This window comes from Aspergillus heteromorphus, assembly GCF_003184545.1.
Source record: "Aspergillus heteromorphus CBS 117.55 chromosome Unknown BO70scaffold_1, whole genome shotgun sequence".
In the NCBI taxonomy this organism is placed as follows: Eukaryota; Fungi; Ascomycota; class Eurotiomycetes; order Eurotiales; family Aspergillaceae; genus Aspergillus; species Aspergillus heteromorphus.
Window position 1 is genome coordinate 1375335 of NW_020290406.1, and position 27357 is coordinate 1402691.

General features: G+C 52.9%; 10 protein-coding genes across 10 annotated transcripts; 8 read left to right on the plus strand and 2 right to left on the minus strand.

Annotated features, from left to right (window-relative positions):
- Window positions 1-2135: 2135 nt before the first annotated feature.
- atfA (bZIP transcription factor atfA) lies at window positions 2136-4131 on the plus strand (the record flags this gene model as incomplete). The annotated part of the gene is made up of 3 exons (XM_025539025.1): window positions 2136-2241; window positions 2605-3757; window positions 3828-4131. The coding sequence occupies 3 exons, from the start codon at window positions 2136-2138 to the stop codon at window positions 4129-4131; spliced, it is 1563 nt and encodes a 520-aa protein (XP_025404157.1).
- A 131-nt stretch (window positions 4132-4262) lies between these two features.
- Window positions 4263-4803, plus strand: BO70DRAFT_9552 (uncharacterized protein). The gene has a single exon (XM_025548876.1). The coding sequence runs from the start codon at window positions 4393-4395 to the stop codon at window positions 4756-4758; it is 366 nt and encodes a 121-aa protein (XP_025404158.1). The 5' UTR covers window positions 4263-4392; the 3' UTR covers window positions 4759-4803.
- A 155-nt stretch (window positions 4804-4958) lies between these two features.
- Window positions 4959-8571, plus strand: BO70DRAFT_376099 (tubulin gamma complex associated family protein). Its single transcript, XM_025545109.1, has 2 exons — window positions 4959-6516; window positions 6572-8571. The coding sequence occupies exons 1-2, from the start codon at window positions 5268-5270 to the stop codon at window positions 8383-8385; spliced, it is 3063 nt and encodes a 1020-aa protein (XP_025404159.1). The 5' UTR covers window positions 4959-5267; the 3' UTR covers window positions 8386-8571.
- Window positions 8572-8791: 220 nt separating this feature from the next.
- On the plus strand, window positions 8792-10427 carry BO70DRAFT_357552 (WKF domain-containing protein). The gene has a single exon (XM_025542066.1). It carries the CDS (start codon window positions 8897-8899, stop codon window positions 10262-10264), a length of 1368 nt encoding a protein of 455 aa, XP_025404160.1. The 5' UTR covers window positions 8792-8896; the 3' UTR covers window positions 10265-10427.
- A 345-nt stretch (window positions 10428-10772) lies between these two features.
- On the plus strand, window positions 10773-11865 carry prs2 (proteasome core particle subunit alpha 1; the record flags this gene model as incomplete). Its single annotated transcript, XM_025541629.1, has 5 exons — window positions 10773-10779; window positions 10855-10914; window positions 11044-11138; window positions 11200-11412; window positions 11479-11865. 5 exons carry the CDS (start codon window positions 10773-10775, stop codon window positions 11863-11865), a joined length of 762 nt encoding a protein of 253 aa, XP_025404161.1.
- Window positions 11866-13776: 1911 nt separating this feature from the next.
- On the plus strand, window positions 13777-14517 carry BO70DRAFT_391831 (uncharacterized protein; the record flags this gene model as incomplete). Its single annotated transcript, XM_025546241.1, has 4 exons — window positions 13777-13789; window positions 13875-14106; window positions 14162-14327; window positions 14389-14517. 4 exons carry the CDS (start codon window positions 13777-13779, stop codon window positions 14515-14517), a joined length of 540 nt encoding a protein of 179 aa, XP_025404162.1.
- A 2396-nt stretch (window positions 14518-16913) lies between these two features.
- Window positions 16914-19222, plus strand: BO70DRAFT_10025 (glycoside hydrolase family 18 protein). The gene is made up of 8 exons (XM_025537783.1): window positions 16914-17136; window positions 17219-17413; window positions 17488-17588; window positions 17730-17983; window positions 18047-18076; window positions 18137-18186; window positions 18245-18305; window positions 18375-19222. The coding sequence occupies exons 2-8, from the start codon at window positions 17225-17227 to the stop codon at window positions 19031-19033; spliced, it is 1344 nt and encodes a 447-aa protein (XP_025404163.1). The 5' UTR covers window positions 16914-17136; window positions 17219-17224; the 3' UTR covers window positions 19034-19222.
- Window positions 19050-20264, minus strand: BO70DRAFT_357559 (ubiquitin-ribosomal 40S subunit protein eS31 fusion protein). The gene is made up of 3 exons (XM_025542067.1): window positions 19838-20264; window positions 19481-19761; window positions 19050-19411 (listed from the first exon to the last, which is right to left on the minus strand). The coding sequence occupies exons 1-3, from the start codon at window positions 19929-19931 to the stop codon at window positions 19322-19324; spliced, it is 465 nt and encodes a 154-aa protein (XP_025404164.1). The 5' UTR covers window positions 19932-20264; the 3' UTR covers window positions 19050-19321.
- Window positions 20265-21327: 1063 nt separating this feature from the next.
- On the plus strand, window positions 21328-24192 carry ace2 (putative C2H2 transcription factor (Swi5)). The gene is made up of 3 exons (XM_025537786.1): window positions 21328-21491; window positions 21565-22331; window positions 22388-24192. Exons 2-3 carry the CDS (start codon window positions 21638-21640, stop codon window positions 24022-24024), a joined length of 2331 nt encoding a protein of 776 aa, XP_025404165.1. The 5' UTR covers window positions 21328-21491; window positions 21565-21637; the 3' UTR covers window positions 24025-24192.
- Window positions 24193-25259: 1067 nt separating this feature from the next.
- On the minus strand, window positions 25260-27274 carry BO70DRAFT_327576 (T2 family ribonuclease). Its single transcript, XM_025540705.1, has 6 exons — window positions 26890-27274; window positions 26499-26793; window positions 26242-26434; window positions 25928-26170; window positions 25720-25820; window positions 25260-25588 (listed from the first exon to the last, which is right to left on the minus strand). The coding sequence occupies exons 1-6, from the start codon at window positions 27213-27215 to the stop codon at window positions 25448-25450; spliced, it is 1299 nt and encodes a 432-aa protein (XP_025404166.1). The 5' UTR covers window positions 27216-27274; the 3' UTR covers window positions 25260-25447.
- Between the last annotated feature and the right edge of the window lie 83 nt (window positions 27275-27357).

Genomic DNA, 27357 nt, shown 5'->3' on the forward strand with positions numbered 1-27357 from the left:
CTGCCATGCGGACGCAGAGCATCAACTACCGCCGAGTCCATCGACGTCGTGGTGCAGGGGCGAAATGCGGGCGTCGAGTCCTCCAAATCGGTATCCATCTATCGCGTGGACGGGTGAGTGGTGGCAGCGATATTATTGTTAGCGTGTAGCACGCGGTATCACCTGCCAAGACCCCGACGCGACTTGTGGCAGCTGTACATAATGTAGGACTGACCATTCTGTCCTTCCTCTTACTGACGATTACCGATTTGGTGAGACATCTAGATTCTACTGGGTCGGGGTTCTCGATAATAGTAACGGGGAGGGCCCATAAATCTACTCCGAACCTTCTGCTGCCTCCTCCTGTCTCCCCAACCTTCGAGGACTTGAATGGATTGTCCAGAATCCCAGTGGCAATCCACTAGAATCCCCCGTCCTTGTTTTGGGCCCCAACGAGACCGCGACACATCGCCTCACGTGATGCTTATCCACGGGACGGAGGTCCCAGAACGCATTGCGTCATCGGAGGGGACCCAATCAGCAAGCCGACGTGTCACTCGACCGTTCCGAGGGAAGATTTCCCCCCTGACTCCAGCAAGAGAAGAGCCCCAGAAACCGGAACACGGTGATCGAGGGCCGAGAAAGAATAATAATAATAATAATAATAATAATAATCGGAAGGATTCTTTCCTAGCAATGGCACTGGCCACTGACCATCTGGCCATCTGGATTTTCATAGTAGAAAGTGATCCGAAGGGATGCTCACCGCCCTGCAGTCGGACCAACATGGTGTCTTTTCTCCAGCCCTCCCAGCCCTCTTTGAGCCGTGAGTCGAGAGTCTCTGCACGGCGGGGGCTCGGATGCAGGCCCGTGAGTGGCTGGGCCAAGTGGGGGCGCTAGCGTTCGCGAGTGGCCACCACCCGGCTGGTCCGACAGTCCGACAGCCCGGGAAAATTCCTGTCGTCGTCACCGTGATCTCATCCATGTCTTTTTACCCCTTCCCTTCCTTTCCCCTTCAACCCGCTGGCCAGTTTGTTGCACCCGACTTGTCAACGTTGCCCTTTCTGTCCGCGCCGTCCGCTGTTTCTCTCGCACAGAGCTTACATTTGGGTTCTGGAAGTCGTCTTCCTGGTATATCCCATCCCTGGATAGCTGGCAACATTCTCAATTCCCAAACCTTTTGGTTGGTACAGAGCACTCCGTACCAACTTGGTGGTGTGTGAACTGCCTATCGTTTCCGTCGTCATCCAACAATCGCGTCCACTGGGTTTTCCGTTCCTCGGATTGGTCGAAACGTCTTGCCGGGAACCCACTCGTCTCCAACTTCGTTTTGCAAGTAAGGGCCAGCCAGCATTCGCCTGCATAATCAATACAGTGCCTGATCACGATAGGGTAAGTTGTTCTTTTCTCATTTCCCCTTCCGTGCTTGATTTGCCCCGGAGTATCAATATTCCTGCTTTGAAATCAAACCCAACCCGAAGAAGGGCAGACAGGGCCATTTTGAACAAGGAAAGAGGAAGGACAAAAAAAAAAAAAGAGGGAAGGACAACAAGAAGTTTGGACCTGGATAAGAGAGGAACCAAGAATCAAAAAAAAAATAAAAACCATTAAAAAAAGAAAAGCAACCAGAAAAAAAAAAGGGAAAGAGAATTCCTCAACCTTAGTGTTTCGAGGTTGCACTTTAGCTGGTACCCGCGGGCTTTTTGTACTCAGGGTTGCATGGTTTCGGCGTGACAAGAAGGCGAGTGGTTTAGGCCTAGCGTCCCTTCGCGGCACTCGACCGCCTCCCCTCCTCCTCTTCCCCCCTAAATCTCCCTGTCGAACCCGGACTACGTCACAACTTTTTCACTTTCCCTCCCCTACCCTACTCGAATCTACTTACTCAGTGACCTTCGGGGTACAGTGCGCAACCGCGATAATACGGATATCTCAAGACATCAACAAGTCGCATTTACTCCTCCCCACGTCCCTCCCCCCAGTTCTTGATTTCTATCTCTCCGTCTCTCCACCCCCATTATCATTCCTGGTCCATCTCGTCGCCCGTCGGTCGCTGTGCCATCGCCACCTCTTCCGCTCGCTTTCCTAATTTTTCCTTACGTCGCCGGGTCACCTGTCGGGCCCCTTCGCTCTAATATATCGACCTCCTCCACGCTACTATGTCTGCGGCGGTTGCTTCGACAGTTTCCACCACTATAACACATCATTCTGATCCGCGTAATTCTTCCCCAATGGACGCGAAAAAGGCGGGCTTAGACAATGAAGGTGAGTGCCGTGTCATGTTCTGATGCTTCTGTGGGCGCGCGCGCGGCTCCTAAACGGAATCCCTGGTAACTCGATGCCAAATCCTTTTTGTATTATGCATTCCTTACTTTATGTCGAGCCTTGGCCTGTTCTGGGCAGGTTGTACGCCACGGTTCCCCAAATGTTCTGTTGACTGCTTTCTGCCGCCGGGATGACCTCACAATTGGCGTCATAGGCAGGAAGTGATGTTGTTATCAGATCATTGTCGTTCCGTCAACCCCTTCTGTTTTTTTTTACCCCTGGCCCAAACAACCTCATCATTGCATGTCGCACTCAACGCTAGCTTTCTTTACTCCTTGACTGATGCGAGCTTCTGTCTAACAGACTCTCGGGCGACGTCTTCGGATATCAAAGATACGAAGCCTGAAGTAGATGGTCAATCCTCGCTGGCGCCGCCTCCACGTCCAGCCATAACAAGCACTACTGACACTCCTGATTACTTCAACTCAGTCCACAACCCTTTCTCTCTAGAGCCCAACCCTTTCGAACAGTCCTTCGGCAGTGGTGGCTCGTCGAGTGAAACCCCGGGAAAATCGATCCTTCCCCCGGTCGCAGCCCTCACCTCTCCTGCCCTACCAGGCGCTACCTCCGCTGGTGGTGGCTATAGCTGGTCAAACTCATTGCGCTCTGGCCCGTTGAGCCCTGCCATGCTGGCGGGCCCGACTGGCTCTAGTGATTACTTTGACAGCATCGGCCGGGGGTTTCCTACTCCCAACGAGTCGTCTCTTCGTACTGGACTAACCCCGGGCGGCGGGGGTTCTATGTTCCCGGCCCCCAGCCCCAACTCCCAGGCGCTCTTGCAGCAACTGCAGAGCGGGGGAGCGACACCCTCCACCATTGAATTCCATCGTACTGCCTTGAACGCTGCCAAGAAGAACAGCTTGAACGGGCCTACTTCTAACCCAACCACGGAGTCTGATCCCGCTCAGAACTCCAGTATGGATGTTAAGCCAAACCAATCCACCGGTGCCGATCCATTCGGTCACCATGACGCAGCGGATGCGGCTAATGGGCTTTTCATGCTTGCTAAAGGCGGGCAGGCGAATCCCAACCAGTTCCCGGTTCCTAACCAGACGTCGATCCAACCGCAAAGCCTCCAAAGTAACGATCAGCCACGCGACCCTGCCGATAGACGCAACTCTCAGAACATGAACGGTGCAGTGAACGCTGGCCGAGAGACAAGTGGCGACGTCTCCGATATGCAGGGCGAGGCGAAGCCAGCTGGTAAGGGCAAGGCCAAGAAGGGCGCCGTAGCGAAGACCGCGAATGCGGGAAATAATAGGCGCAAGGCCGAAGATGCGCCCAAAGGGGGTAACAAAAAGGTCAAAACCAGTAATGGACCTAGCAGTGTTGACCTCGAGCCTCCTTCCGATATGGGGGAGTCAGATGACGACGACGATGAAATGAAGAGAAAGAACGGGGACACAAAGAAGATGACCGACGAAGAAAAGAGAAAGAACTTCCTTGAGAGGAACAGGTAAGCTCCGAGCCCAGTTGTTAGTAAACTTGGCAGTGGTGATTTTGCCTGCTAACGCAAATGCTATCAGGGTCGCGGCGCTCAAATGCCGTCAGCGCAAGAAGCAGTGGCTTGCCAACCTTCAGGCAAAGGTTGAGTTGTTCACCTCGGAGAACGATGCACTCACTGCCACCGTCACACAGCTTCGCGAGGAGATCGTCAACCTCAAGACTCTATTGCTTGCGCACAAAGATTGCCCTGTCTCCCAAGCTCAGGGCATTGGTCCCATCATGATGAACGCCATGCCGACAGGCTACGAGTCGCACCCGTACAACATCCCGGGGGGCATGGGAATGCAACCTGGACCCATCCCCGCACAGGCTATGCGGCGATAATAAGCCCATCCCTCCAGCGCAGGGCCATAATACTGCGATCTCGGCCCAGATCCGGCTCCGGCTCCATCCCCCTTTGCTCAAGGAAAGGCCGACCGATCGCTTTGCTTCCGGGGGTGTTGGGCGTTCATCTTGACCAAGGACAGCGCTTTGCACACCCGTCACGTTCTACTATATTTTACTGGCCGCGAGCCCCACTGGCATGGATAGGTGTTATGATGTATACGAATTCAAAAAACGGACGGCTGAATTTGAAGGTGTGGAATGGGTTTGTATTTGCCCACCAGAAGGTGCAAACTTGGCGCAAAAGCTTGGCTGGGTTCATTTTCTTGTGTTTTCTTTCTCCTTGACCCTCGAGAGCCCTTGCCCCGTATGGTTTGCGGTCTGCAGCACTTGCAGGCCGGGGTTGTGTATTGTGTATTCCTTCTTCCTGCCCCCTTTACTTCCTTTCTACAACCCCACGTGCTCCGAGGTCTTCTATTCGCCTGTTTGATACTTACGGGACACTGGATGTTTGACTCTTTTTTTTTCCCCTTCTCTTTGCTAAGAAACACGGTTCTGGGCGGCGTACTGGAGGTTTTTTGCTGTGGCGATTCATCCCGACTTGCTAGATGTCAGTTGAGCGTCTAGGGAATTTGATTAGCTTGAATGCCAATGATTTCAAATTGCTTTAGACTCGTACGGTACCGTAATTGTCGGCCATGAAGTTCTTGTAGCAAGTAGTATCTACTGCGTACTGGGCTTGGCGAGACGCGGGCGGGATCAAACCACTCAAACCGGACAAACAACAACAACATCAGCAGCGACCCTCCCTCCGTCTTCCGCGGCGATGGGCCTCGACGCAGCCGGTCCCTAACGACGACTCCGAATCTGTCTGTATGCGATAGCGACTCCAAGGGTCTTCCTTCGTTGACTGGTGCGGGACGCCATGCCCTGTTCTGCCGAATCCCAGTGAATTGGAACCCCCGAAGCTGTCTTCGATCCTCCGCATCGCGTTGGGCTACTATCGGAACTCCACGCCAGCGCCTCTCCCCCAGACAGAGAAAGCTAAACCGGAACCTGACAGTCTCTCCAAAGAACCACGCCAAAGTTGAACTGGTGCACTGGACGGCGCCCCGATATAGTCACGAAAAGAAACCATGTCGATCCGTGACCAAAAGTCCGCGGAGCGCATCGAGGATGGCTTCGCCCAGCTTGTTGACGCTCTGCTGTCGACCCGGGGAGACAATGCCCCAGACGAAGACAGAGAGCTCACACCGGAAGAGGCAAGATGGCGAAATGGAATTCTCGAACGCTCATGGGACATACTCAACACATACACCAGCCCAGCCAACGATCCAGCATCGCCGTCGGGTGCTGCAGGCACGGGAATCACCAGACGAGGAAGCCTAGCAGGCGGGGGAAAAATCAATAACGCGTCGGACTTGATCAAGCGGAAGCTGTTTCGCGAAAATTCCACCCCCGACAAGGCCGTTCGGTTCTCGAATCTCTACTCCCGTCTGTTGACCAGTCCGGTTGTGTCGCAGAAATGGGCTTTCCTATACATGCTTTACCGACTCGCGTGCCCGGATGACTACGAAGGGTCTTGGGATGAGGAAGGAGGAAGCGGAAGCCCGCAGGTGGAGATGGCGAGCCTACAGAATATACTCTGGAAAGGACAAGGGCCGGGACAGGTCTGGGGACCGGATCAGTTGGATGATGATGGCCCTGCTATCAGCTCGTCTGCGTCTCAGATCCCGGCGCGGCTGGAGCGGAAGGCTTCGGTGCGACGGCCAGAAATGGTGGTCGACCAAGGGCCAGAACCTGAGCTAGATGCCTGGTTTCCAGCGGTGGAGAGGGCCCGAGAAACCCGGGCGACTCGTAGCCGTGCAAATACTGGTGTGAGAGAGCCGCTCAGTGATGATCAGAAGACAATACACCCGGAGGCCGCTTTGGAGAAGGAACAGAGGCTGCCGGGACCTCTTGAAAGCGGGCTTCTACGTGATTTGCCGTTTAATCTGCAGGGTCTGTCGTCGTCAAACCTGCAATTCTCCTCGCCTACCACCCTGAAACTACCGCCGTCATTGCCAATGCCGATGGTATCGCTCCTCAACTCTCTCGCAGAGCCCTGTCTCCTCTATCGTGGCTTGTCGGCTTTTGTTGAGGGCTCTGACGGTGGGCTTCTCAGCCAGAGTCTGCGAGCAGCTCTTTCAAACGAGCTTCGCTCCTATCTAGGCCTTGTGGCCATTCTGGAAGGAGAAATCCGACGGGCCTTGGCCTCGCCTGCTGATCCGAATGATCCTAGAAGCGCAACAAAGAGCGGCGTCACGCTGAAGCGGTGTGTTGTGTGGACTCGAGATGCAACGATGGCGCTACGGTTAATGAGTTTGATTGTCGAAGAAGCCAAAAGTAAGGATCCTTGTGTTGAATCCGGTCAGGGCACCTGCTTACTGTGATGTTATAGATAAGAAGGGCGGCCAATTGATCTCTCTGATCCATGGCTTTTCGACTTCTCATGGTGACCCTTTTGTGTGTGCATTTGCGGAAAAACTTCTTAATCATATTACCCGACCATTTTATGACATGCTGCGACTCTGGATCTATGATGGCGAGCTGTCTGATCCATACAAAGAGTTCTTCGTTGTCGAGCCCGAGTTCAGGCCCAGCACGGACCCGCGCCGCATTGCAACCAGTGTCTGGGAGGATAAGTACAAGCTTGACGATGAAATGGTACCTTCAATTATCACACAAGACTTTGCCAAGAAGGTCTTTCTGATCGGAAAATCGTTGAACTTCATACGGACCGGCTGTGGAGACTCTGGGTGGGTTGAGGCCTACTCAAAAGAGGCCTCGAAAGAACTGCGGTATGGCGATACAGCTGGTTTGGAGTCTTCCATCGATGAGGCCTACAAAACGACCATGGCCCGGCTAATATACCTCATGGATGAGAAGTTCAAACTCTTTGATCATCTTCGGGCGCTGAAGAAGTACCTGTTACTTGGACAGGGTGACTTCATCGCCCTTCTAATGGAGTCACTGGCTTCTAATCTGGACCGGCCTGCCAATTCGCAGTATCGACACACTCTGACTGCCCAGCTGGAGCATGCTATTCGTGCTTCAAACGCACAGTATGACCCCCCAGACGTCCTTCGTCGGCTGGATGCTCGCATGCTAGAGCTCAGTCATGGAGAGATTGGCTGGGATTGCTTTACCCTGGAGTACAAGATTGATGCTCCGGTGGACGTGGTCATCACCCCGTGGGGCTCCACGCAGTACCTCAAAGTCTTCAATTTCCTCTGGCGTGTGAAGCGAGTCGAATTCGCGCTGGGCAGTACCTGGCGGCGGTGCATGACTGGTGCTCGAGGCGTTCTCGGAAGCGTCAATGACAAAGTCGGGCCTGACTGGAAGCGCGCAAGATGCGTCATTGCCGAGATGATCCACTTTGTTTGCCAACTACAATACTACATCCTGTTTGAGGTGATTGAGGCCAGCTGGGATCAGTTGCAGGCGTCCATCTCCGAGCCCGGCTGTACGCTGGATGACTTGATCGAAGCCCACACAAAGTACCTCAACTCAATCACGCACAAAGGCCTGCTAGGCTCCTCATCCTCGTCCAAAACCGCATCCTCTACCAGCAAACAAGAGGAGGGTTTCTTGGTTCAACTGCACCAGATCCTCAAAATCATGCTTTCGTACAAAGACGCCGTGGACGGTCTGTACTCCTTTTCGGTAGCAGAGTTCACGCGAAGACAGGAGCTCAGCGCCAAAATCGAGACGCGCACAGCCCAGGGCCGCTGGGGCGTCACAGAGCGGGATCTTCTCTCGTCCAAACGTCCCCGCGGCCACAAAGACTCCGTATCGTCGATATCCCCATCGCTGGCCTATACGCCAAACGTGGGCGGCGACGGCATCGGCACCCCCTCATCAATCTCCAACCACGACCTGTCTGCTGACGATCACATGCTTGCTTCCCTGCGCGTCCGACTCCGGGAGCTTTCGGCTGAGTTCCGCTCACGCCTGAACATCCTCTTGGGTGACCTTGCGTACCAGCCTGATGTCGATATGCGCTTCCTCGGTGTGGTCATGAACTTCAACGATGTGTACGAACCCGTTCGCAGACGGAGAACCGCCGGGCCTAGCTCCCGCGATAAGGAGAGAGCCAGACGTAAGGCCGCCGCTGCAACCGCGGAGAGCAGTGCGTCCAAGGAAGCAAGGCGCGAGAGAAAAGATGCGTACGGGACGGAAACGAGCGGCAATGGAAGCGGGGCTGGGCTATAGACAGCTAACTGCTGTCTGGGAGACAACTATTCAATTGAGGTTTGTTTATACAGGTGCACTTGGGTCTTGTCTTGTTTATGGAGTCCCGGATATTGGTTTGGTTGGTTGGCTGGCTGGGAAGGGAAGCGAAGTGGTAAAAGTAATGATCAAGTGATGATGATAACCCTACGGTCTATGCATATAGATACATCCCTCAACTATTATATCGTATTCCTCCTACAGAGTAGCCAGTACTACCTTGAACATCAAACTCATGCTCGATATACTTATTCATTCTTACTACTTACTAGCTTCGGCGGCCAACCGGGGCGGTCGAGCGATCTCCGCAACTCACGTGGAAAATTTCCCCCCCAAACCATTCCATCCACATTCAACCGACACTTTCCCTCCACCCACCCACCCACCCCCCACCGCAAATTCTCCAACTATATATTTCCTGAATCGGAGAATTCTAACCTGCGCGACTCCGATCACCTCCGTTTTATATCTCACACCACGCGATCCGCGCGCAATGGCGGGCGACAAATCGTCCTCCTCTGCCCGCTCGGCGGAGAAAAAGTCGGGGCTGAAGCGCAAGAGTACTAGTGCGAGTGTCAAGGATGAGGGGGAGTCGAAGAAATCTCGCGGTGGAAAGAGAGAGGATAAGGAAAATGTGAATGTGAATGTGAATGTGAATGTGAATCAGGAGGAGGAGGTGGAGAAGAAGCAGCGGAAGAGTAAGAAAAGACGGATTGATAATGATGATGACGATGAAGATGGCAATGGGAATGACAACGACGACGGCGATAAGGAGAAAAAGACGAAGAAGAAGAAGAAGGATGTCGATGTGAAGGAGGATGCCGAGGACAAGACAAAGAAGAAACAGAAGAAGAGGGTGTCGTTCTCTGCTGCTGTGAAGGAATATGATGGGAGCGAGGCCGAGGATGAAGCTGAGGTCGAGGCCGAGGTCGAGGTCGATGTCGAGCCGTCGGTGAAGGCTGATGCAGAGGAGAAGACAAAGACCATGGAAGAGGATGACGCGGAGGAGCGGAAGAGGAGGAAGAAGGAGAAGAAGAAGGAGAAGAAAGAGAAGAAGCAGAAGGAGTACGGTTCAGCCACGGGGGATTCTGCGACGACTGCGACTACGACTGCGAACGGGGGGGAGCCGAAAGTCCACGAAAGCCCGCTCGTTTCCTACCTCAACCTCTACCACAAGCATCGGTCGGCGTGGAAGTTCCAAAAAAATCGCGAGACGCAACTCTTCAAGCAGATCTTGTCGCTGGAGCATGTTCCCGCGCAGTACAATGCGGCGTTGCTTGCCTATCTACAGGGGCTGAAGGGTGAGGCGGCGAAGTTGCGCCTGCGACAGATCGCGGAGGAGGTTGTCAAGGCGGATGTCGAGGCTGAGGATCAGCAGCAGACTACAACTACGGAGCAATCGAAGGAGGAGTCTACGACGACGACGACGACGACGGATTTGGAGAAGTACAATACGGCGGTTGGGCTTTTCCGGAAGGGTTTGCCGGATGGCGTCTGCAACATGGATATGGCGGACCAGTTTGATCCCGAGACGTTGAAGAAACTCGAGAAGAGACAGAGAGCGGAGCTCATCCTGTTTGCTGTCATCGGCACGTTCTTCGACTACCAGAGGCCCAAGGGCGCAAAGAAGGCGACACAGAATCAGCCCAACAAGAAGAAGAAGAAGAACCGTACCGTTTTCGTGGAGATCTCGAGCAGCAGTGAGAGTGAGAGTGAGAGCGACAGCGAAAGTGATAGCGATAGTGATAGCGACGATGAAAAGACGGCCAAGTCCAAGAAAACAAAGACGAAGTCCAAGCCTGCGAAGAAAGCCAAAGACAGCAGCAGCGACAGCGACAGCGATTCCAGCTCGAGTGATTAGTCGACGTCCTGTTTTCCTCTCTCCGTGATCTCAACCATCGTCCCTCATGAAAGACCTTCAATGCTTCATTTGCATGTCGCAAGCCCAACGTCGAGGCTTTTTTCGTTGACTTCAGAGCATCGTTAGGGGTTTAAAAAGTATTGATACCTAGACCAGGCATATAAAAGGAGTTTTGTCCGTATTTAGAATATTGTGCTTGTTTGCTGCTGCCCGCGGAGGGACTATACTGTAACATTCGTGCCATGCAATAGATCAGTAAATGAAGTAGATGAAGTTAGTTAATGGAGTGGCATAATGGACGGTGCCGGAGAAGGCGGTGACGGGGGAGCTTACTCAAACGGAGCCCCGAAGCTTAGAGCTTCGGCCAGGCACCCTCTGGCACGCGTCCTCTGCCTCTCTTCATCCCCTCCCCCCCTCCCCTCCACGCATCCTCTTTCCTTGACTATCCCCCCTACATCCGTTCGTTGATATTGTGTGTTTGATTTGAGCTGGATACATCACCGCAATCATGTCTGGTAGGGTCTTCCCGCTCTCTCGACTGACCCGACCTCCATGACTTCATCAGTGGGCTGACAACCTTCTTCGAACAGGAAGTGCATATGACAGACACATTACCATCTTCTCGGACCAGGGTCGTCTGTACCAAGTTGGTAAGTGACTCTCCCAGGCACCACTACCCTCATCCTCTTCCCGACGACGTTCGACGACCCCGACCCCGACCCCGAACTACGCTCGACCATCAAGACTGCCTACTCACCATCGATCCCTCCGGCACTTAGAATATGCCTTCAAGGCCATTACCTCCGCAAACATCACCTCGCTAGGTGTGAGGGGAAAGAACTGCGCCGTAGTTCTGTCCCAGAAGAAAGTTGCCGTAAGACCGCTCAGCCGCCGTGCAGACGGGATATCGGGGCATGGTCTGATAATGATTCCAGGATAAATTGATCGACCCGTCCTCCGTTTCGCATATCTTCAGACTCTCCCCGTCGGTCGGCTGTGTCATGACCGGCTCCATCGCTGATGCGAGAGCAAGCGTTGACCGTGCTCGTGGTGAGGCGGCCGAGTTCCGATACAAGTACGGCTACGAGATGCCGTGTGATGTTCTGGCCAAGCGACTTGCCAACATCAACCAGGTCTACACGCAAAGGGTTTGTGTCACTTGTCTGAAACACTAGTCTGGACCACACGTACTGATGCATCATTGTTCTGGGCAGGCTTACATGCGTCCGCTCGGTGTGGCCATCACCCTCATCTCCGTGGACGACGAGAAGGGCCCTCAACTCTACAAGTGCGACCCCGCCGGATACTATGTCGGATACAAGGCGACTGCGTCCGGACCGAAGCAGCAAGAGGCGCTCAACCACCTGGAGAAGAAACTGAAGAACAAGGATTACGCCGAGGGCAGCTGGGAGGAGGTTGTCGAGCTAGGTATCACGGCCTTGAGCAACGTGCTGAGTGTTGATTTCAAGAAGCACGAGTTGGAGATTGGGATCGTCGGAGGCCCGCGAACTGATGGCAAGGAAGGGACAGACACTGGATTCCGGGCTTTGACGGAGGAGGAGATCGACGAACGGCTGCAGGCCATCAGCGAAAAGGACTGATCTCTTTCGCCTGATTGGGGGGGGCCATCCATGTTGGTAGATGCAAACGATCGATGAATATCATTTTTCCCTGACGCTCCATGCTTGCGTTTTATTGATGAAACTCTCTTCTCTGCTCTTCCCCGTTCGAGGAGGATTTGCTTGAGCTGCCCTCTTTTTTTTTTTGGTCTTTTCTTTTCTTTTCTTTCCTCTTCTGGTTTACATGACGCCAACACCTGGAAAGCCCCCTTGCAGCATCCATGACTCGGAGCTAGCGATCGGGAGGGTCCGCCTTTTGCCTGCTTCTCTAGCCCGGTGGCGACTGAGGACTGGCACGTCGGTGTGATAATAAAGTATGGTCTTTGCAATGTGACAGGCTTAGAGGGAGGTCGTCTCACCTGCACGTTCCATGTCGGGATGCCGGGATCTAAAGAAAGCAACGGTTCAAGCTGGAATGACCGATTTTATGCCCTCTCGACCAGCTTGCAGGGCGAGCTCTGTTCACTTCTGTGTACTGGGACCGCTGTGGACATGCTAATTGGGGGTTGACTGGGAAAATCGCCACCGAGTGACTCGGAGAACGGAGATTCTGCTTCGTATTATGTATTATTATTATTGTGCACGGAGTATCGATAGCCTAAGGCTACGCGCGGTGTTTGCTTTTCCCTTTTCAGCTGGGTCACTAGCCGCCCTGTGGCTGAGCTGGAAATGTGGCTTTCGCGGCGGTTCCCCGTCGATTTGTTTACTTTTGGCCAACTTTCTCGCTTTTTCTTCTTCTTCTGCTGCTGCTCAGTCCGTGCCTGGAACTCAAATGAGTCAGTACGAGGCCTCTCCCTTCTTTGTGCTGGAACGAGGTCTCAGGACTACTTCCCTTCTCGTCGATATCTCCGGTCCAAACTCCAAGCCTGCAGCTGGCTAGGGTGTGGCGTTAACCGAGGGTGGATGATCCCCAGCTGGCTGTCCTCGCGCTTCTTTTCTTAGTGCCAACCGCTGGGTCTACGTATCATGCCATGATGACGGTCCTTCCGCTCATGCCTGCCCTTCCCCACTATCTACCGACTACTGGGCCTGCAAGATGTCCCCATCCCATCGGTTTCCGAGATCCAGCACCACCTAAAAAAAAAAAAAAAAAAAAACTTTTTTTTGGCGTCTGATACTTCCTCTTCCCCGCCGGTCCGGTACGGTGACACATGCAACGATGTATCAATCATTCCTTTGGACCTCTACCCTCAGCCAGTGGGGTCTTGGGCTTCGGGTCTAGTTTCGAATTTTCTTTTTCGCAACCCCCCTCCCCACCCCTGCTTAGTAGCTCCCCTCTGATGTCGCCGGTTTCTGTGACCCATTTTGTGTATATCTCATTTCCTTATGCATATGCAGACCCATCAGCATTGATCCCCCTTCCTGGGCCAGCTGCTTAGTTTCACGCTTAGATATCAGCCTGGGCTCCATTTGCTGAAACCCGACATCCCAGGCCCTTTCGGACACATGGCTCTCCTGGGGCTTGACTCCTACCATTGATCCACAATGGATGTCGTTATCCAGCTGCAGTCCCTAGCTGTGATGTCCTGGCCCTTCTCCATCAGCGTCCGCCGGTGCAGCCAGCCACGGCTAACGATGATGATCCTCTTTCACCAGGTTCTCCATTACCGGGCTGATGGCTGATGACTGCCAGAAGTACCCATGGCTGAACATTAAGCTTAAAAGGATATCTCGCCCTCGAGTGTGACTACCATGAATGAAACAACCGCTCTATCTATCTGAGTAGAAGCATCCCATTGCCTTCCTAGCTAGTCAATTGACTCGACTATTGCTCCATCGTCCCACTTATCCTTTCCTGGCGAAGCCCTTCTGTCGTCGTCGGCTTCTATCATCTACTCTTCTTTTCATCCTCCGTTCCATTTCGAAGCCAATCTAGAGCAATCACAATCACCAATGGCCGACGGACGTAAGCATTGTCTTTTGTCTCTTTGTCAAGACCGCGGAGTCTTTAATATCATAGACAATGGCTGATTGATGTCCATGCTGTGCAGTCAACGAAGCTCGTGCTTTGCGCGTGGCAGAGATCATTAACGACTACCGGACCCTTCTTGTGCACATCTCCCAGCAAAATGTCCAAGTCCCAAGAGAAGAAGTCAACGAGGAAGGGTACAAAGCGATCAGAGAAGGTCTGGCCGCTGCACAGGCTCTGATGTCATCCAACTTCAACCCCAGCATGGCACCCGCCCAGTCCAACGTGGAGACGGAAAAGGCAGAACTCCAGAGGTATGCAATTCACCAAGGGTACAATTGGTCCGGAATTGGTCTGACCTTTCCTTAGAGTCATTCTCGATGCCAGCTCCCGGCGCTTCCAGGCGCATCGCATCTACCTCCGGGTGGCCGCCGCTAGAAGATGGGCCATCAATCGCCAGAACATCCTCCGGGGCCAGCGCGCAGGACCACAGCACGCCCCACAGCTTAAGACCGTGAGCAACACATTCCACCAGGTTAGTCCAGACCCGTGGGTTTCGTTAAGGCGAACAATTGATTGACTCTGGATGCGAATAGGAACTGGCCCAAGTAACAGACCAGCACGTCGTTGCTGATCTCCGGGCCGCGGACATGCGGGCTGGCCATTGGCTCGCCGATGACCCAGCGCTGCCTGTGATCCTTAACTGGATTCGCTCTCATCCATAGAGGGTCCGCTTCGCAGTGCGCGAGAAGCAAGCGCCTGGTTTTGATTTTCCAGGCCAAAAGAGGAGGTAACAGTGTACGGATACGATGATTTCCAACCGTCTCGGGACCACGGCACCCAGGTTTCCTTTTTCCTGATCATTTCGTTATACCCTTTGTCTGGGCGGCATGATATCCATGAGTCGAGCGCGGGTCGCTCGTTGCTTAGTTTGACGCAAAGAAAAAAGCTGTGTGATGTTCTACATATTTGTCTTCTATTTATGTCTGTCTGTCTGTCTGTCTGTGTGTTTGATTTGTTTGATTTGTTTTCCGGTTCCAATCTCGGTCTGTTATCTTCATGGTCATGATATCCTGTTGGGGTGATGGTTTACGCTAGATGCGATTAATTGGAGATTCTAAACTTCAACTCCCCGTGAGGATGGAGCAACGGTTTTCATCTGATCTCTGTTTTCTTTTCTATATGTATGGTCTGTACCGGAGTACTGGTATCGGCTTGTCTATTCTTGGCGGCGGCTATCTCCCTAAGGCATACATGCATGCTACGCACAGATCAGGTCTGTGCCTGGCTTACTACTACAACACGACTTGTTCGATTGCATTCTTAATCAGAATATAGACTAGATGCCAAAATAGGGGAGGAAGTTGCGTTGCCAAGCCAAGGGACCGACCTCGTACGATCAGGGCAACACATGGATGTTGGATCGTCTGTAACACACTACTAGATACTACGACGGCGATGAGGTCGATGGGGATGGAGATGGGAACGGAAAAGAGACCTGTTTCAAGTTCAGATTCCCAAGCGTTCGTTTCCTGTCAGGTCAGCAAGACGGGACGGTAGATAGATAGGTCGTAGGAATCCATCCCGTCGGGTGGATCCCCAACGGATAGTGGAGAGAGACGGTTGGAAGTGGAAAGGGAAGTTGCCCCCGGAGTCGATAGTAGTGCGTTTCTGCCTAGATACAGAAGTAAGATGCAAGCAGTAGGATCAAGGGTGCGTGGCGAACCTACCAGCTGAATTGCAGCCATGCGAATTTTCTGATTGGCGTTGAATTTTCGATGGAGACATTGGTACCTCCGTAGTCCATCGGAGATACCGACCGACCCGTGCATTGGGCTGAAGCTAGAGATATCTAGTTAGAGACATCCCAGCTGAACAGGGCGCATGGGACCCATGCTGCATGCGCCCGGAAAACCTCTTCCTCTGACTGTGGCCGTGCAACCGTGCCCTGCAGTAGCTTAATGCCCGCCCCGCCAATCAGCGGGCGCGCGATGGGGTGACGGGCGCCGGTTCAGCTGAGGATGTTCGACCAAATGAATGTATCTACGACTCTGCAACTCTGCAACTCTGCAACTCCACTCCATCCCTCGCCCGTTTAAGGTTCTCTCGCACTTACACCCGTTCCTGGTTGCTTCATCTCCTCTCCTCTCAGCAAGGTGGTCCGGGTTGATCCTGGTTGATCCCAATGCGTTTCCAGGCCACGAGGTTGCAGGACTACTAGTGTCATCTGCCACGTTATCCTGCCAACTGCCAGGTTCCGGGTCTGACTGCCCCTCGTTTTTCTTTTTCCCTGCCGTCATCCTGGGCCTATCGCCGCCTGCCCTGCGGTGCGGTGCGGCCCTTCCAATAGTGGCCATCGACTCTTCCTGTGTCGGTTGACCTCGGTCATGATCCCGCATCTTGGTTCGCTTCCAGGCTTGCTTTGCTCGATCTGAGATCTGGCAGGCACGCAGAGTGAATGAATGCATCATGCGGTCTGGACCCCTATGATCGCCCGCATTTGGCTGGATCGGATCAGATCATCCATTCCTCCCCGTCGCGGTCGACGTATACACACACACACTCTCTCTCTCTTTTTAAGAAATTCTTCAATGCACGCTGCCATCCGGGTTGCTTCATTTCGATGTCACCCACGGTCATCCTGAGCCCGGAGAACTGTAACCTCAGCGCGCATGATATGTCCCCGGAGTTACGAACTATCTTGAAATCAGTCATGCGCGCGAGAGTCCCTTGATGTCATCTGGATCGACGTTTTGGATCGGAGGCTCAATCCGGAAAGAGTCTGGGGAGGGGATTGTCTCGAGCCGGGGCCGTCCCGTTCCCCCAGAGCCTATCCCCATGCTCTCGTGACTCAGGATCAGGTACATATCACTTGAGAGAACTGCCGGCATTCCTGCTCCAGTCGAGCCTAATCGAGCCACTCCGATCTACACATCTCCCCGGGGTGGGAAACTCAAAAGGGAACACGCGATGGAATGTCAAGTCATGGAGACATATATTCCCAGAAACTCTGTCCCTTTCGGACAGAGGCATGATAGTAAGGTCAGACAGGGGAATGACCGCCGCCACCGATTGTACAGCTGGTATGCCAGAAAGGGTTCCCTACTAGACGTCGATATCGATCGGACTTCCTTGTCCAACAGAGAGATATAAATTCGCCTCCTTCCATCTCCTGCTGGTGTACGTAAAACTTGCACAGCTCCACGAGATCCGAGTCAGCCACATCTTGTTTCATCACATAAGCACCGAGTGACAGCTCCCCAGCCACAGTTGCACTGCCGCAATCGTATCACGACCAATCAGCGCCCGTCTGTGTTGTTATTTTGGGCATTGACCTCACTAAGGCAGGTACAACCACTGATCGAGTTCCATCTCTCGTCTAACAGTACATGGCCTTACCAGCATTCCTCTGCTGGTAAGTCTCAGATCCTGATGGTGTCCTGCCGGCTGCTCCACTACCTGGTGCTCCCTACCCTGGCCCTAGTCCTCTCAGTTTGGTATTTTTTCAATAACGCAGCTGTGCCTCCACTGCAGCCGATCCCTGCAACCACCACCCCGACGAACCTCTCTGCCCCAGCCATGTCTTCGGGTCTCAAGTCGGTGGCGTACTTCGTCAACTGGGTGAGTAGATTCCCAGCTGCCGAGAAGTAACCTATATGCCGTTAGCTCGTATAGGTTCTAACGGCAAATGCCAGGCGATTTACGGCCGGAACTATAACCCCCAGGATATCCCCGCCGATAAATTGACCCATGTGCTCTATGCATTTGCCAACGTTCGCCCAGAGTCTGGTGAAGTGTAAGATAACTCGTATCCACTTTCCTGCAGCCTCATTTCATCCCTTCACCACCGCACCGCACTGCAGTTGTTTTTCACACCTCTTGCCACCCCCCACTCTCCATTAGTATTATTAGCCGCACGCACTGACTCTCGCCACAGCTATCTGTCTGATACTTGGTCAGACATCGAGAAGCACTACCCCACGGACTCCTGGAATGACGTCGGCACCAATGTCTATGGCTGTGTCAAGCAGCTGTTCTTGCTCAAGGCGCAGAATCGGAAGCTGAAGGTCTTGCTCTCCATTGGGGGGTGGACCTATTCTCCCAATTTTGCCCAGGCCGCTAGCACTGATGCGAGTCGGGCGAACTTTGCGACGACTGCGACTAAATTGGTCACTGATCTTGGCTTTGATGGTTTGTGACTGGCTTTTGTTTGGGGTGGAGTGCGGGTTTATTTGCTAACGCTGAATGGTGCAGGCATTGATATTGATTGGGAGTATCCCAAAAGTTGGTTCCCGGGGCATTGGATTGCCCAAAAAGCCAGTACATATGCTGATGACTGTTTAGATGATACGGAGGCCCAGAATATGGTCTTGCTTCTTCAGAAGTGCCGCGAGGTGAGCTTGTCTTGCAAATGTGGTGGGGTAAGTACATGGGGATTGACCATGTCTGTAGACTCTGGACGCAACAGCCGGTGCGAACAGAAAGTTTTACTTGACTATCGCCTGCCCAGCTGGTCAGTGAAGAACCTTTGTTGCCATAGACGAGGAAAACTGGAATATAGTCGGGTGTTAATGCCTTCCAGGTCCTGATAATTACACCAAGCTCAAGCTCCCTCAAATGACACCCTATCTCGATTTCTACAACCTGATGGCTTATGACTATGCAGGAAGTTGGGACACTGTTGCTGGTCACCAGGCGAACCTGTATCCTTCGACTAGCAAGCCAGCATCCACCCCGTTTTCTACCAATCAAGCAGTGAACTACTACATGCAGACTGGCGGGGTCCCTGCGTCGAAAATCATCTTAGGCATGCCGTTGTACGGACGGTCCTTTACTAACACTGCCGGACCCGGGACCGCCTATTCGGGTGTCGGACAGGGAAGCTGGGAGCAAGGCGTCTGGGACTACAAGGCCCTGCCCCGTCCTGGCGCCACTGAATCTGTGGATGCCAGCATTGGCGCATCCTGGAGCTACGATGCCAGTGCGCGGACCATGATCTCATACGACAACGTGGCCGTGGGCGAGCAGAAGTTGAACTACATCAAGCAGCTTCAGCTCGGGGGTGGCATGTGGTGGGAGACCAGCGGCGACAAGGGGGGCAAGACGGCCAACAAAGCAGATGGTAGCTTGATCGGAACCTTCGTGGAAGGGGTGGGCGGCGTGGCGGCGTTGGATCAGACGCACAACGCGCTTTCCTATCCTGAAAGCAAGTACGACAACTTGAAGAGGGAGTTCCAGTAGGATCGAGAACCCTCTTTATGATCTGATATTACGGCGAACATGTTTATCTGCTTAAGACGCGTACTTGCTTTACGGGGTCAGATATACTACACGAAAAACCGAGATCTTAAATGGATGTGGTTTCGAATTTTTTTCATTTATCATTTCGAAGTCACTGTTGGGGCGATCCAAGCGCACACGCCCCGAACCTCAACCCCACCCAACACTCACAACCAACAATGCCCTAGCCCATGACTGCACTAAGCGTTACCGGAAATAAGGAAAGGTGGAACGGTCGACATAGTCCGCTTATTTGGACTCGTCGAAGACGTAGGTGAGGTGGCACTTTCCGCAGTACTGGCGGTTGTGCATAGCGGCCATGAAGATACCAGCACCGCACTAAAAGGGATTATTATTAGCAAACCGAACACCACTTATACACAAAGGGGGGTAAAAAAAAAAACATACCTCGGGGGAGGGGCACTCGCGGCGGAGACGCTCGATCTTGCCATCACCGTCGACCTTGTAGTACTTGAGGACGGCAAGCTTGGTCTTCTTGTGCTTGTGCTTGATCTTCTTGGGGGTGGTGTAGACCTTCTTCTTGCGCTTCTTACCACCACCACGCAGGCGCAGCACCAGGTGGAGGGTGGACTCCTTCTGGATGTTGTAGTCCGAAAGAGTACGGCCGTCCTCGAGCTGCTTACCAGCGAAGATCAGACGCTGCTGGTCGGGGGGGATACCCTCCTTGTCTGTGCGAGGATCGTTAGTGATGGTTGTTCTTGTTGTGTGGGTGTGGGTGTGGGTGTAGGTGTAGTGTATGCTTACCCTGGATCTTGGACTTGACATTGTCGATGGTGTCCGAAGACTCCACCTCAAGGGTGATGGTCTTACCCGTGAGGGTCTTGACGAAGATCTGCATCGTGAAGAAGGTCTGGAAATACACACAAAGATTATCATTAGTTGACTGTCGCCATAACATCAAGCATTTATTTCCCTCTGCCCTTGAATGGAGGGGAAGGCGAAGCCCGAGATCATCCATCTATCTCACTCATCTCCCCCGCCGCCATCCATCCAGCCAATTTTGCACCGCGCAACTTCTTCGTGAATCGAAGAAGCGATCGATGCATGGTGGAAAGAAAACGCAGAGAGTAAGGCGCAGATGAAGACTCTCGGGTTCGCATTCCTCTCTTCAAGACCCTGGGTATAGGGGCGTTCAACTCACCTCGACAAGACTTGTCTTCCTAAACCTTCGTTGCGATCGTTGTGGTAAAATATCTACGGTGGAGGGTCTGCTTCGTTAAAATCGGTTGTGCGGTCACGTGGTGCCAGTGTTGCCGGTTCGGGTGTAGCGGGGGTCTGCCTCGGATTATCTGTCTTCCGGGGGGCTCGGTCATGTGATAGAGAATGGCTGCCTGGGGATGTAGGCATGAAGATTCAGACCATCAGGCAGTAAGGCAGCAAGGCAGTCAGCATCCAGGCAGTCAGCATCCAGGCAGTCAGCATCCAGGCAGTCAGATCCAGGAACAAGGCACCAAGGCCGCCATCCCGCCCGGACCCGAAGTCCAGCCGCGCGCCCCGTCGCGACGTCAGCATCACCATCAATCATCGTCATCGGCGCCCAATCGCTGCTGGCCCTTTATTGACCCGGATAGCACCGCGATGGGCGTCAATTATTTTCCCGCTATTGCAGAGGAAGGGAGCACCATGGGCTAATAATGTTTCAAACCCTCACTGACCACAGGTCGCCCCCCCCCCCCCCTCCGCTCCCCCCGGGCCGTGAAGGATGTCGAGAATCGATAGTCATCGCGATCTGGACTCGGGACCGCTAGGGGCATCCGTGAGCACCAGAACCAGAAACCAGCTCCTTGCAGGTGCGAAACTAATCCGCGGGATCGCAGCCTTAATTGCGTTCGGACCAGCTGGAGCCAGGAGTCAGTCCGAGCCACTGCTAGCCAGTAGCCAGGGATCCGATCCACCGCGCAGCCCAAATCGCCGGCTCCATGCCAAGGGGCTCTGGTTTCCCCGACGCCTCAACTCGGCCCCCGTTGCTAGGCCAACCACGCCATTGTTGATCTGAACCGTGGTCGGTGGATCGCGATAGCTTCATCATCTCCATCCACCGTTCCCTGGTTCCCGCCTCTAAATACCCTAGACTTCCTTTGTCTTGCTCCCCCCATCTTCCTCCCCTCAGACCTAGGAGTTTCAGACGTATACCAGCCCGCAGGAAGCTTCCAAGGCTTCGGTTGCGTCTTCGTCTGCATTACAGATCTATAGCAGGCGTCGCCCAAAGTCTCTTTGCATAGATCTAACGCAGAGCCCACTCTGATTTATTGACTGCTCACTTTTTCCTGCTCCGTTTCTCTCTTACCTAACCTTCCCTAGCGTGAGTGATTTGGTTGTAGAGTCCACCGACTGACACCATTGCAGGGGGTTTCAATACCATCTTGTCGGCCCAGCCGTGTGGCTAGCATCGCGCGAGGTTGGTATACCGACGGTGAATGCGCCTGGCGCGCAGGGATTGTGCAGAAAAGCTTACCTCTTAAACCCTACAGATCCTACCAAGAGGTCCGTCAATTCGTCGACCAAGCAACCTGCGACGAGTATTCCAAGAGCCATACACTCATCATGTTGTCGTCCACTGCGCACGGCAACCTTCATGACCGACATCGACAACATCGCCGGCAGATCTCGACGCCGTCCGCCCTCGATGCCATGAAGGTGCCCAGTCTTCCCGCGCAAGCGATGCATCGTTACCACGCTCATCGCCGCGGCCAGAGCTTCGACCACAGATCTCTGCGTGTTCAACGATCACAGTCCATGCAAGATGGTACCGTCTATCCTACTAACCTACCAGTACCACAGCAACCCCCAATCATGCTTGGAGAAAGCCAGCAGCAGCAGCAGCAGTATCTCTGTGTAGCGCAGCCGTCCTTTCCTCAGCAGCCATCCCCCATGCCCATGATGTCGGAGTGCCAGACCTTTAGCCCCGAAGAATTGCAGCCTTTCGACCATCGCATTGGCCAGGACAGTCAACCGAACATGGCTTATATCAATGCAAACTTCATCAAGGGCGGGGACCTGAATATGCATTTCAACCTCATGGAGCAACAGCAATTACAAAGTTCGAAAGTCCCGTGCAACTCCGCGCTGGAGGGCCAAATCCTCGAGAATGCTGCCTGGGATATGTACCAGCAACACAACGCCGCAGCGACCTTCCCGCACCAAACCCTCCCCATTGCTTCCGACGTGAGAAAACTATCGGTGCAGTCGGACGCTAGCCCTTGCCAACAACCGCATACGCCCAAGCACAGCAGCTCACGTAAGTCAAGTACACTTCCATCCACGCAGTATACACGGTTTACTGACCATCTTTAGATTTTGTCCCTATCACCCCAGCCACAACACCGTTCAAGAAGACAGTGGGTCTTGCCCACTATGGTGGAGACATCCAGTCAACGCCCACCAAGGGTCAGAACCCGTCCATTCCCGGATCAGCCCAGTCGTCGTATATGCAGCGAGCGAAGTCTCTCCAAGGAGTGGCTGGAACTACGTTTTCGCAGCAGAAGTTTGACATGCCCTCCCCCTCGAACACAGCCTCATTTGAAGTGGATAATTTTGATACGTTTAACTATGAGCAGGGTTCCAGTTTCGACATTCCTAAGTCGGAGAGTCTATCACAAAGCCAATATGCCTCGTCGTCGTCCGCATCGTCGTCCTTTATGTCGTCTCCAGAACTTGCAGCCATGCCTTGTCCCGAGGATGGCACTAAGGCACAGAAGCTGCCCATCTACCCTGCTACTCCCAGCCGTGCGCACCATGGAAAGACGCCGAGTGTGACGCCTAGCTCCACCGCAAAGGCCAGGCTTTCTCCACGGGTAGCAAATATCGACAGCCTCAACCTCGATGCTCGAGTGCAGGCATCCATCAAAGAAACAGGTGTCACTATCGATGAGATTGCGTCGTTCATTCACGGACCAGACCCGGAGGATGGAAAGTGGGTATGCCTGCACCCTGGCTGCGAGCGTCGCTTCGGAAGAAAAGAGAACATCAAGTCCCATGTGCAGACTCATTTGGGTGATCGCCAGTTCAAGTGTGACCATTGCGAAAAATGCTTTGTCCGTGGACACGACCTCAAGCGGCACGCCAAGATTCACACCGGGGACAAGCCTTACGAATGTCTGTGCGGAAATGTGTTTGCGAGACATGATGCCTTGACTCGGCACCGGCAACGCGGAATGTGCATTGGTGGCTACAAAGGCGTTGTACGCAAGACCATGAAGCGGGGTCGTCCCAAGAAACACCGACCTGAGATGGACGAGAGACAAGAGAAATCGTTGAGAACGCGCCAGAGAATCGCGGAGAAGACATCATTCGACTCTTCTGCCTCTGATTCATCCCGTAACACGCCTCCCTCCGACGTCTTCGAGAATATGAGTCTCCATGGCTCGAGTCCCGCCGAAGAGATGCCGGTCTTCACCGACCCCAACTATTCCTTGCCGCCAGAGGTCTTCACGTTCACGCCTCCTCAATCGCCCGGGCACAGCACTGGCAACGCAGCATCACCTGCCCGCGATCAGCGATCGGTTACCCCCAGCACGGAGGACGAGATGCTGCCTTCCTCGCCATCGAAGCCTCCCTTCCATAAGCTGATCAGAGACCCTGGCTTGCCCTACATGTCTGATCCCGAGACTTGCCCGTACACCGATGCTTCTGGCTCAGCCAGCCACACGCTGTCTTCTCCACATGCAGCCCCTACTCTGTCCGAGTCATCTCACGGCTCTGATCTGGACATCTTCATCAGCCAGGAATCGACCGCAAGTCTAGACCTCGCTGACCCAGACATGGTTGCCTTCCCCGACTACGTCAACACCACGGCCTTTGAAACCGGGCTGGATCTGTTCCCCAACAAGAACTTCTGCTCCGGTCCCGCCATGGGTGACGACTTCTTCTTCCAATTCCAGGTCGACGAGCCGCCCTCCGATGTTATGACCAAGGAATTCTTCATGGACTAAAAGACGAAAAAGAAAAAAAAAGTTACGATGACGATCTACACGCAACTTGACGAAATGCGAAAAAAGAGACACGACACGAATTTAAGAGAAAAACAAAAGACAATGCAATACAACGACAGACAGGCGATTTGACGACGCGACGACTAGGCTTACCGGCCCATGTGCAACAAGACTCTTACGATTTAGGACTGGATGAATAACTGGAACCATGCATATAAGAAACGAATCATCATTTTCTTTTTTTTCGAAGAAAATAGCACGACACGAAGATCTATGTACAATTCAACGACCAACCAAACAAACAAAATTCCTCAACGACACAGAATTTTTTTTCTTCACCAATGCAAATGAGTTAACTGTGATACAGCAACAAAAAAAAGCTTTTTACCTCCACCCTGCTTCGGGGGCAGGGGGGGGGGCATGGCATATGACTTACTGTACTTCCCCTGCGAAATTCGCATCTTGCATCTGATGTGTTTTATGATTTGATTTGATTTGATTTGATTTGATTTTTTTTTATTTTGTTTTCCAATGCCAATGCAATGCAAATGACACTCATACACATACACATGTACGACCACCGAACAACCCTGGGATCTGCCGGAAATGACTTACTGTTTTTTTGTTTTTGTTCTTCTCTTTTGCTAAATACGGAGTTCTACAGGTCGGTCATCCGTTCTTTGTTTTTCATGATCACACTCAATGCGAGATGATGATATCTTTGATATCCTTGATCTGATTCGACTTAATCGATCAAATTGTTGCATTGACTTGATTTCTGCATTTGGGATTTCCATATTTAGTTTTTTTCTTTATTTTTTCTTTTTCTTTTTTCCTGTTTCTATTGACGCCTGTGATATGATGACTACGCTTCCTATCTTCGATTGTCTTCTTTGCACGCAAAAGATTGATTGAGTTACCAACCAACCAAATAACCAACCAATCAATGGATTTGTCTCTGTTGTCCGTTGTTTTCATTCTTGTTTGCAAAAAGAAAAGGCAGAAGATTCCCACTCTCGTTTATACTATTTACGAATTTACTTAATACTACTTACCCTTTTGCTGTGGTCGCTTGGCTTTCTTTTTTACTTTACTTTACTGAGCCTGGCCTGGCTGAGCCTGTACTTTAGTTAGCGATAGATTAACATCAATCTGCAAATCTGAAAGAAAAAGATCATCCTTGAGTAAAAAACAATACGTATCGATGATCTTCGACTGTGCTAGATTAGATAATGGTTTGTTCTGATACTCCGGACATGTTTATTTCACAGTTATATATATCTTGTGATGCTAATGCAGACGGATTTGTAGCCATGCAAATATGCTCTATATTATGGAAACACGGTTTCTTCTATGAATGACTGAATGAATGATATGAATGTGCGTGGCGTATGTCCTGAATGGGGAGATGGTGCCCATCTTATCAGGCCTCCCTCCACGTGATCTCTAGCTCAAGTGGATGGTCTTCCGGAGTGGCGAAGACCTTGCTCTTCGTTGCGCCCTTGGGCGCTTTGTCTGCGAAGAAGCTCGTATTGCCGTGGAAGGAGAGCATTCCGTCCTCGACCTGGACGGGATTAGTTATATATCCATGCCATTTCGCTCGATTTTTGGAAGTGATGAAGACTTCATATACAAGGGGGAGGGGGGGGGGGGGGTGATAATTAAAAAGAAGACACAAGAGATGAGAATGCTTACACTAAACTCCGTGGGAGAAGAGATGAAACCCCCGCAGGTGAAGACATCATTATGCGAGAACCCGCAAGCTCCCTTGCTCGACTGCAGGGTAAACGTGTCATCTAACAATGCATATTGTCAGCAAATCGGCTCTACTTCGGTAGTGGTGGATGAGGTGGATTCAATAGTAAAGATAGGGGGAAAGATAAGGGAGAGGAGAAGAACGAACCAGACGCCTTCTTAGTCGTGAAGGTCGCACAAGTGCCCGAGGTGAACCACGCGCCGCGACTGATAATGCAACCTCGCTTCTGGCCCAGGGTCGAGATCATGAGGTTGCCTTTTCCTGAGAAGGGGGTTCCCGGGGAGGTGGGTTCGGCAGGCCCGCGTGATGTCTTGGTTGGTTCGTGACCGTTTCGGGGAGTTTTGGGGATGTAGTGAATGCCGGTCCGGGGGCAGTTGGATGTTTGGCCATCTGGTGATTATTATAGGGTTTTGTTAGTGAGCTGCGTGAGAGTGAAGGGGAGGTTAGATGGGTTGACGGACCTGGGTCAGATGGGACGAATTTCCCGGTCTGCAGGGGACCCGCCACGTTGAAGTAGTACCAGACTTCGTTGAGGGCTTGGTGGCGACAGCGGACGGTGACTTCGGCGCCGTGGGCTTTGGAGAGGGTGTCGACGATGTCGGCTAGGTTGTAGGTTTGGGTGTAGGAAGGGATGATGCCGGCTTTGGCGAGGGTCTGGAGGTTTTACATTTGATTAGCATCATGATGGCTTGGGGATTCCAGAAAAAGGGCGACAAACCTCGTAGGTGGGTAGGGTTCGGAAGATATCGACGGTCTTGTCAAAGTAGTCCACGACTTCTTGCTGTGGGTAGTAATCGCTGTAGCAGTGAGTCTCTAGAGTACTGACACAAGTGCCGTGCTTGTTCCACTCATGCTCCCAGAGATTCGGGTCGTCGCCTCGGAAGTCCTTCCAGAAATCGCTCATGTAGTCGACTAGATCACCGCGACCGGAGTCGATCAGGATCAGCGAGATGTTGCTGTATCTGCGTTTGGAGTCGCAGTACTGGTCGAAGCCGCCGTTGCAGTGGTCCGGCCTAGCGTGCGGGGAGGAGTCAGTGGCGATGCCGGGTGGAATTGGGGGGAGATGGTAGGGAAATTTCCGGGTCAGGGTAAAGTGTGGACAAGCTCACCAGAGTCCATGAATGGTCCAAGAGTCTTGCGGTCCAATGGCTGGGTCAGCGTCCCAGAACTGTGTCTGTAGCATCTGTCCGCCGGGGTAGTTGAAGCAGCATAGATCCTGGCCATGATAGCTGGTTTGACAGCTCACTTCGGCCCCGGGACATTGCCGGAAGACCGTTTCTTCGGTCAAATGCTGTGGGCTTGAGACCGAGGAAACCCCCAATGTGCCTGTTATGGCCTTGAGGACCTGCTGCGGCCCTGGGATGCTTTGGAGCAGTCGGTCTCGCATGGAGGAGGCGGTGGAGCCGATAGCACTAGTGCTATCCGTGTCCAGCATGACGTGTTTGGGGGGGGGGGGTGCGTGGCTGGCTCTCAGCAATTGCAGGGACGGGGAAATACAAAGCACACTGCGAGGGAGTAGTAATTCTCAGGGGAGTCAATTGAATTGCGAGAGAGAAGGGAAGAGCGTCAGGGGCGAG

What these genes read in the sequence shown, in the direction of transcription:
- BO70DRAFT_9552 (XM_025548876.1), top strand. Translation starts at nt 4,393, where the DNA reads ATGGGTTTGTATTTGCCCACCAGAAGGTGCAAACTTGGCGCAAAAGCT.
- BO70DRAFT_357559 (XM_025542067.1), bottom strand. Translation starts at nt 19,931, where the DNA reads ATGCAGATCTTCGTCAAGACCCTCACGGGTAAGACCATCACCCTTGAG. An exon ending in TGTCAAGTCCAAGATCCAGG is followed by an intron (nt 19,762 to 19,837) that starts GTAAGCATACAC and finishes ATCCTCGCACAG; the next exon opens with ACAAGGAGGGTATCCCCCCC. An exon ending in GCGAGTGCCCCTCCCCCGAG is followed by an intron (nt 19,412 to 19,480) that starts GTATGTTTTTTT and finishes AATCCCTTTTAG; the next exon opens with TGCGGTGCTGGTATCTTCAT.
- BO70DRAFT_327576 (XM_025540705.1), bottom strand. Translation starts at nt 27,215, where the DNA reads ATGCTGGACACGGATAGCACTAGTGCTATCGGCTCCACCGCCTCCTCC. An exon ending in GAACCCTACCCACCTACGAG is followed by an intron (nt 26,435 to 26,498) that starts GTTTGTCGCCCT and finishes TAAAACCTCCAG; the next exon opens with ACCCTCGCCAAAGCCGGCAT. An exon ending in ATTCGTCCCATCTGACCCAG is followed by an intron (nt 26,171 to 26,241) that starts GTCCGTCAACCC and finishes AATAATCACCAG; the next exon opens with ATGGCCAAACATCCAACTGC.
- BO70DRAFT_357552 (XM_025542066.1), top strand. Translation starts at nt 8,897, where the DNA reads ATGGCGGGCGACAAATCGTCCTCCTCTGCCCGCTCGGCGGAGAAAAAG.
- ace2 (XM_025537786.1), top strand. Translation starts at nt 21,638, where the DNA reads ATGTTGTCGTCCACTGCGCACGGCAACCTTCATGACCGACATCGACAA. An exon ending in GCCCAAGCACAGCAGCTCAC is followed by an intron (nt 22,332 to 22,387) that starts GTAAGTCAAGTA and finishes GACCATCTTTAG; the next exon opens with ATTTTGTCCCTATCACCCCA.
- BO70DRAFT_10025 (XM_025537783.1), top strand. Translation starts at nt 17,225, where the DNA reads ATGGTGTCCTGCCGGCTGCTCCACTACCTGGTGCTCCCTACCCTGGCC. An exon ending in CGCCCAGAGTCTGGTGAAGT is followed by an intron (nt 17,589 to 17,729) that starts GTAAGATAACTC and finishes CTCTCGCCACAG; the next exon opens with CTATCTGTCTGATACTTGGT. An exon ending in TTCTTCAGAAGTGCCGCGAG is followed by an intron (nt 18,187 to 18,244) that starts GTGAGCTTGTCT and finishes CCATGTCTGTAG; the next exon opens with ACTCTGGACGCAACAGCCGG.
- BO70DRAFT_376099 (XM_025545109.1), top strand. Translation starts at nt 5,268, where the DNA reads ATGTCGATCCGTGACCAAAAGTCCGCGGAGCGCATCGAGGATGGCTTC. An exon ending in GATTGTCGAAGAAGCCAAAA is followed by an intron (nt 6,517 to 6,571) that starts GTAAGGATCCTT and finishes GTGATGTTATAG; the next exon opens with ATAAGAAGGGCGGCCAATTG.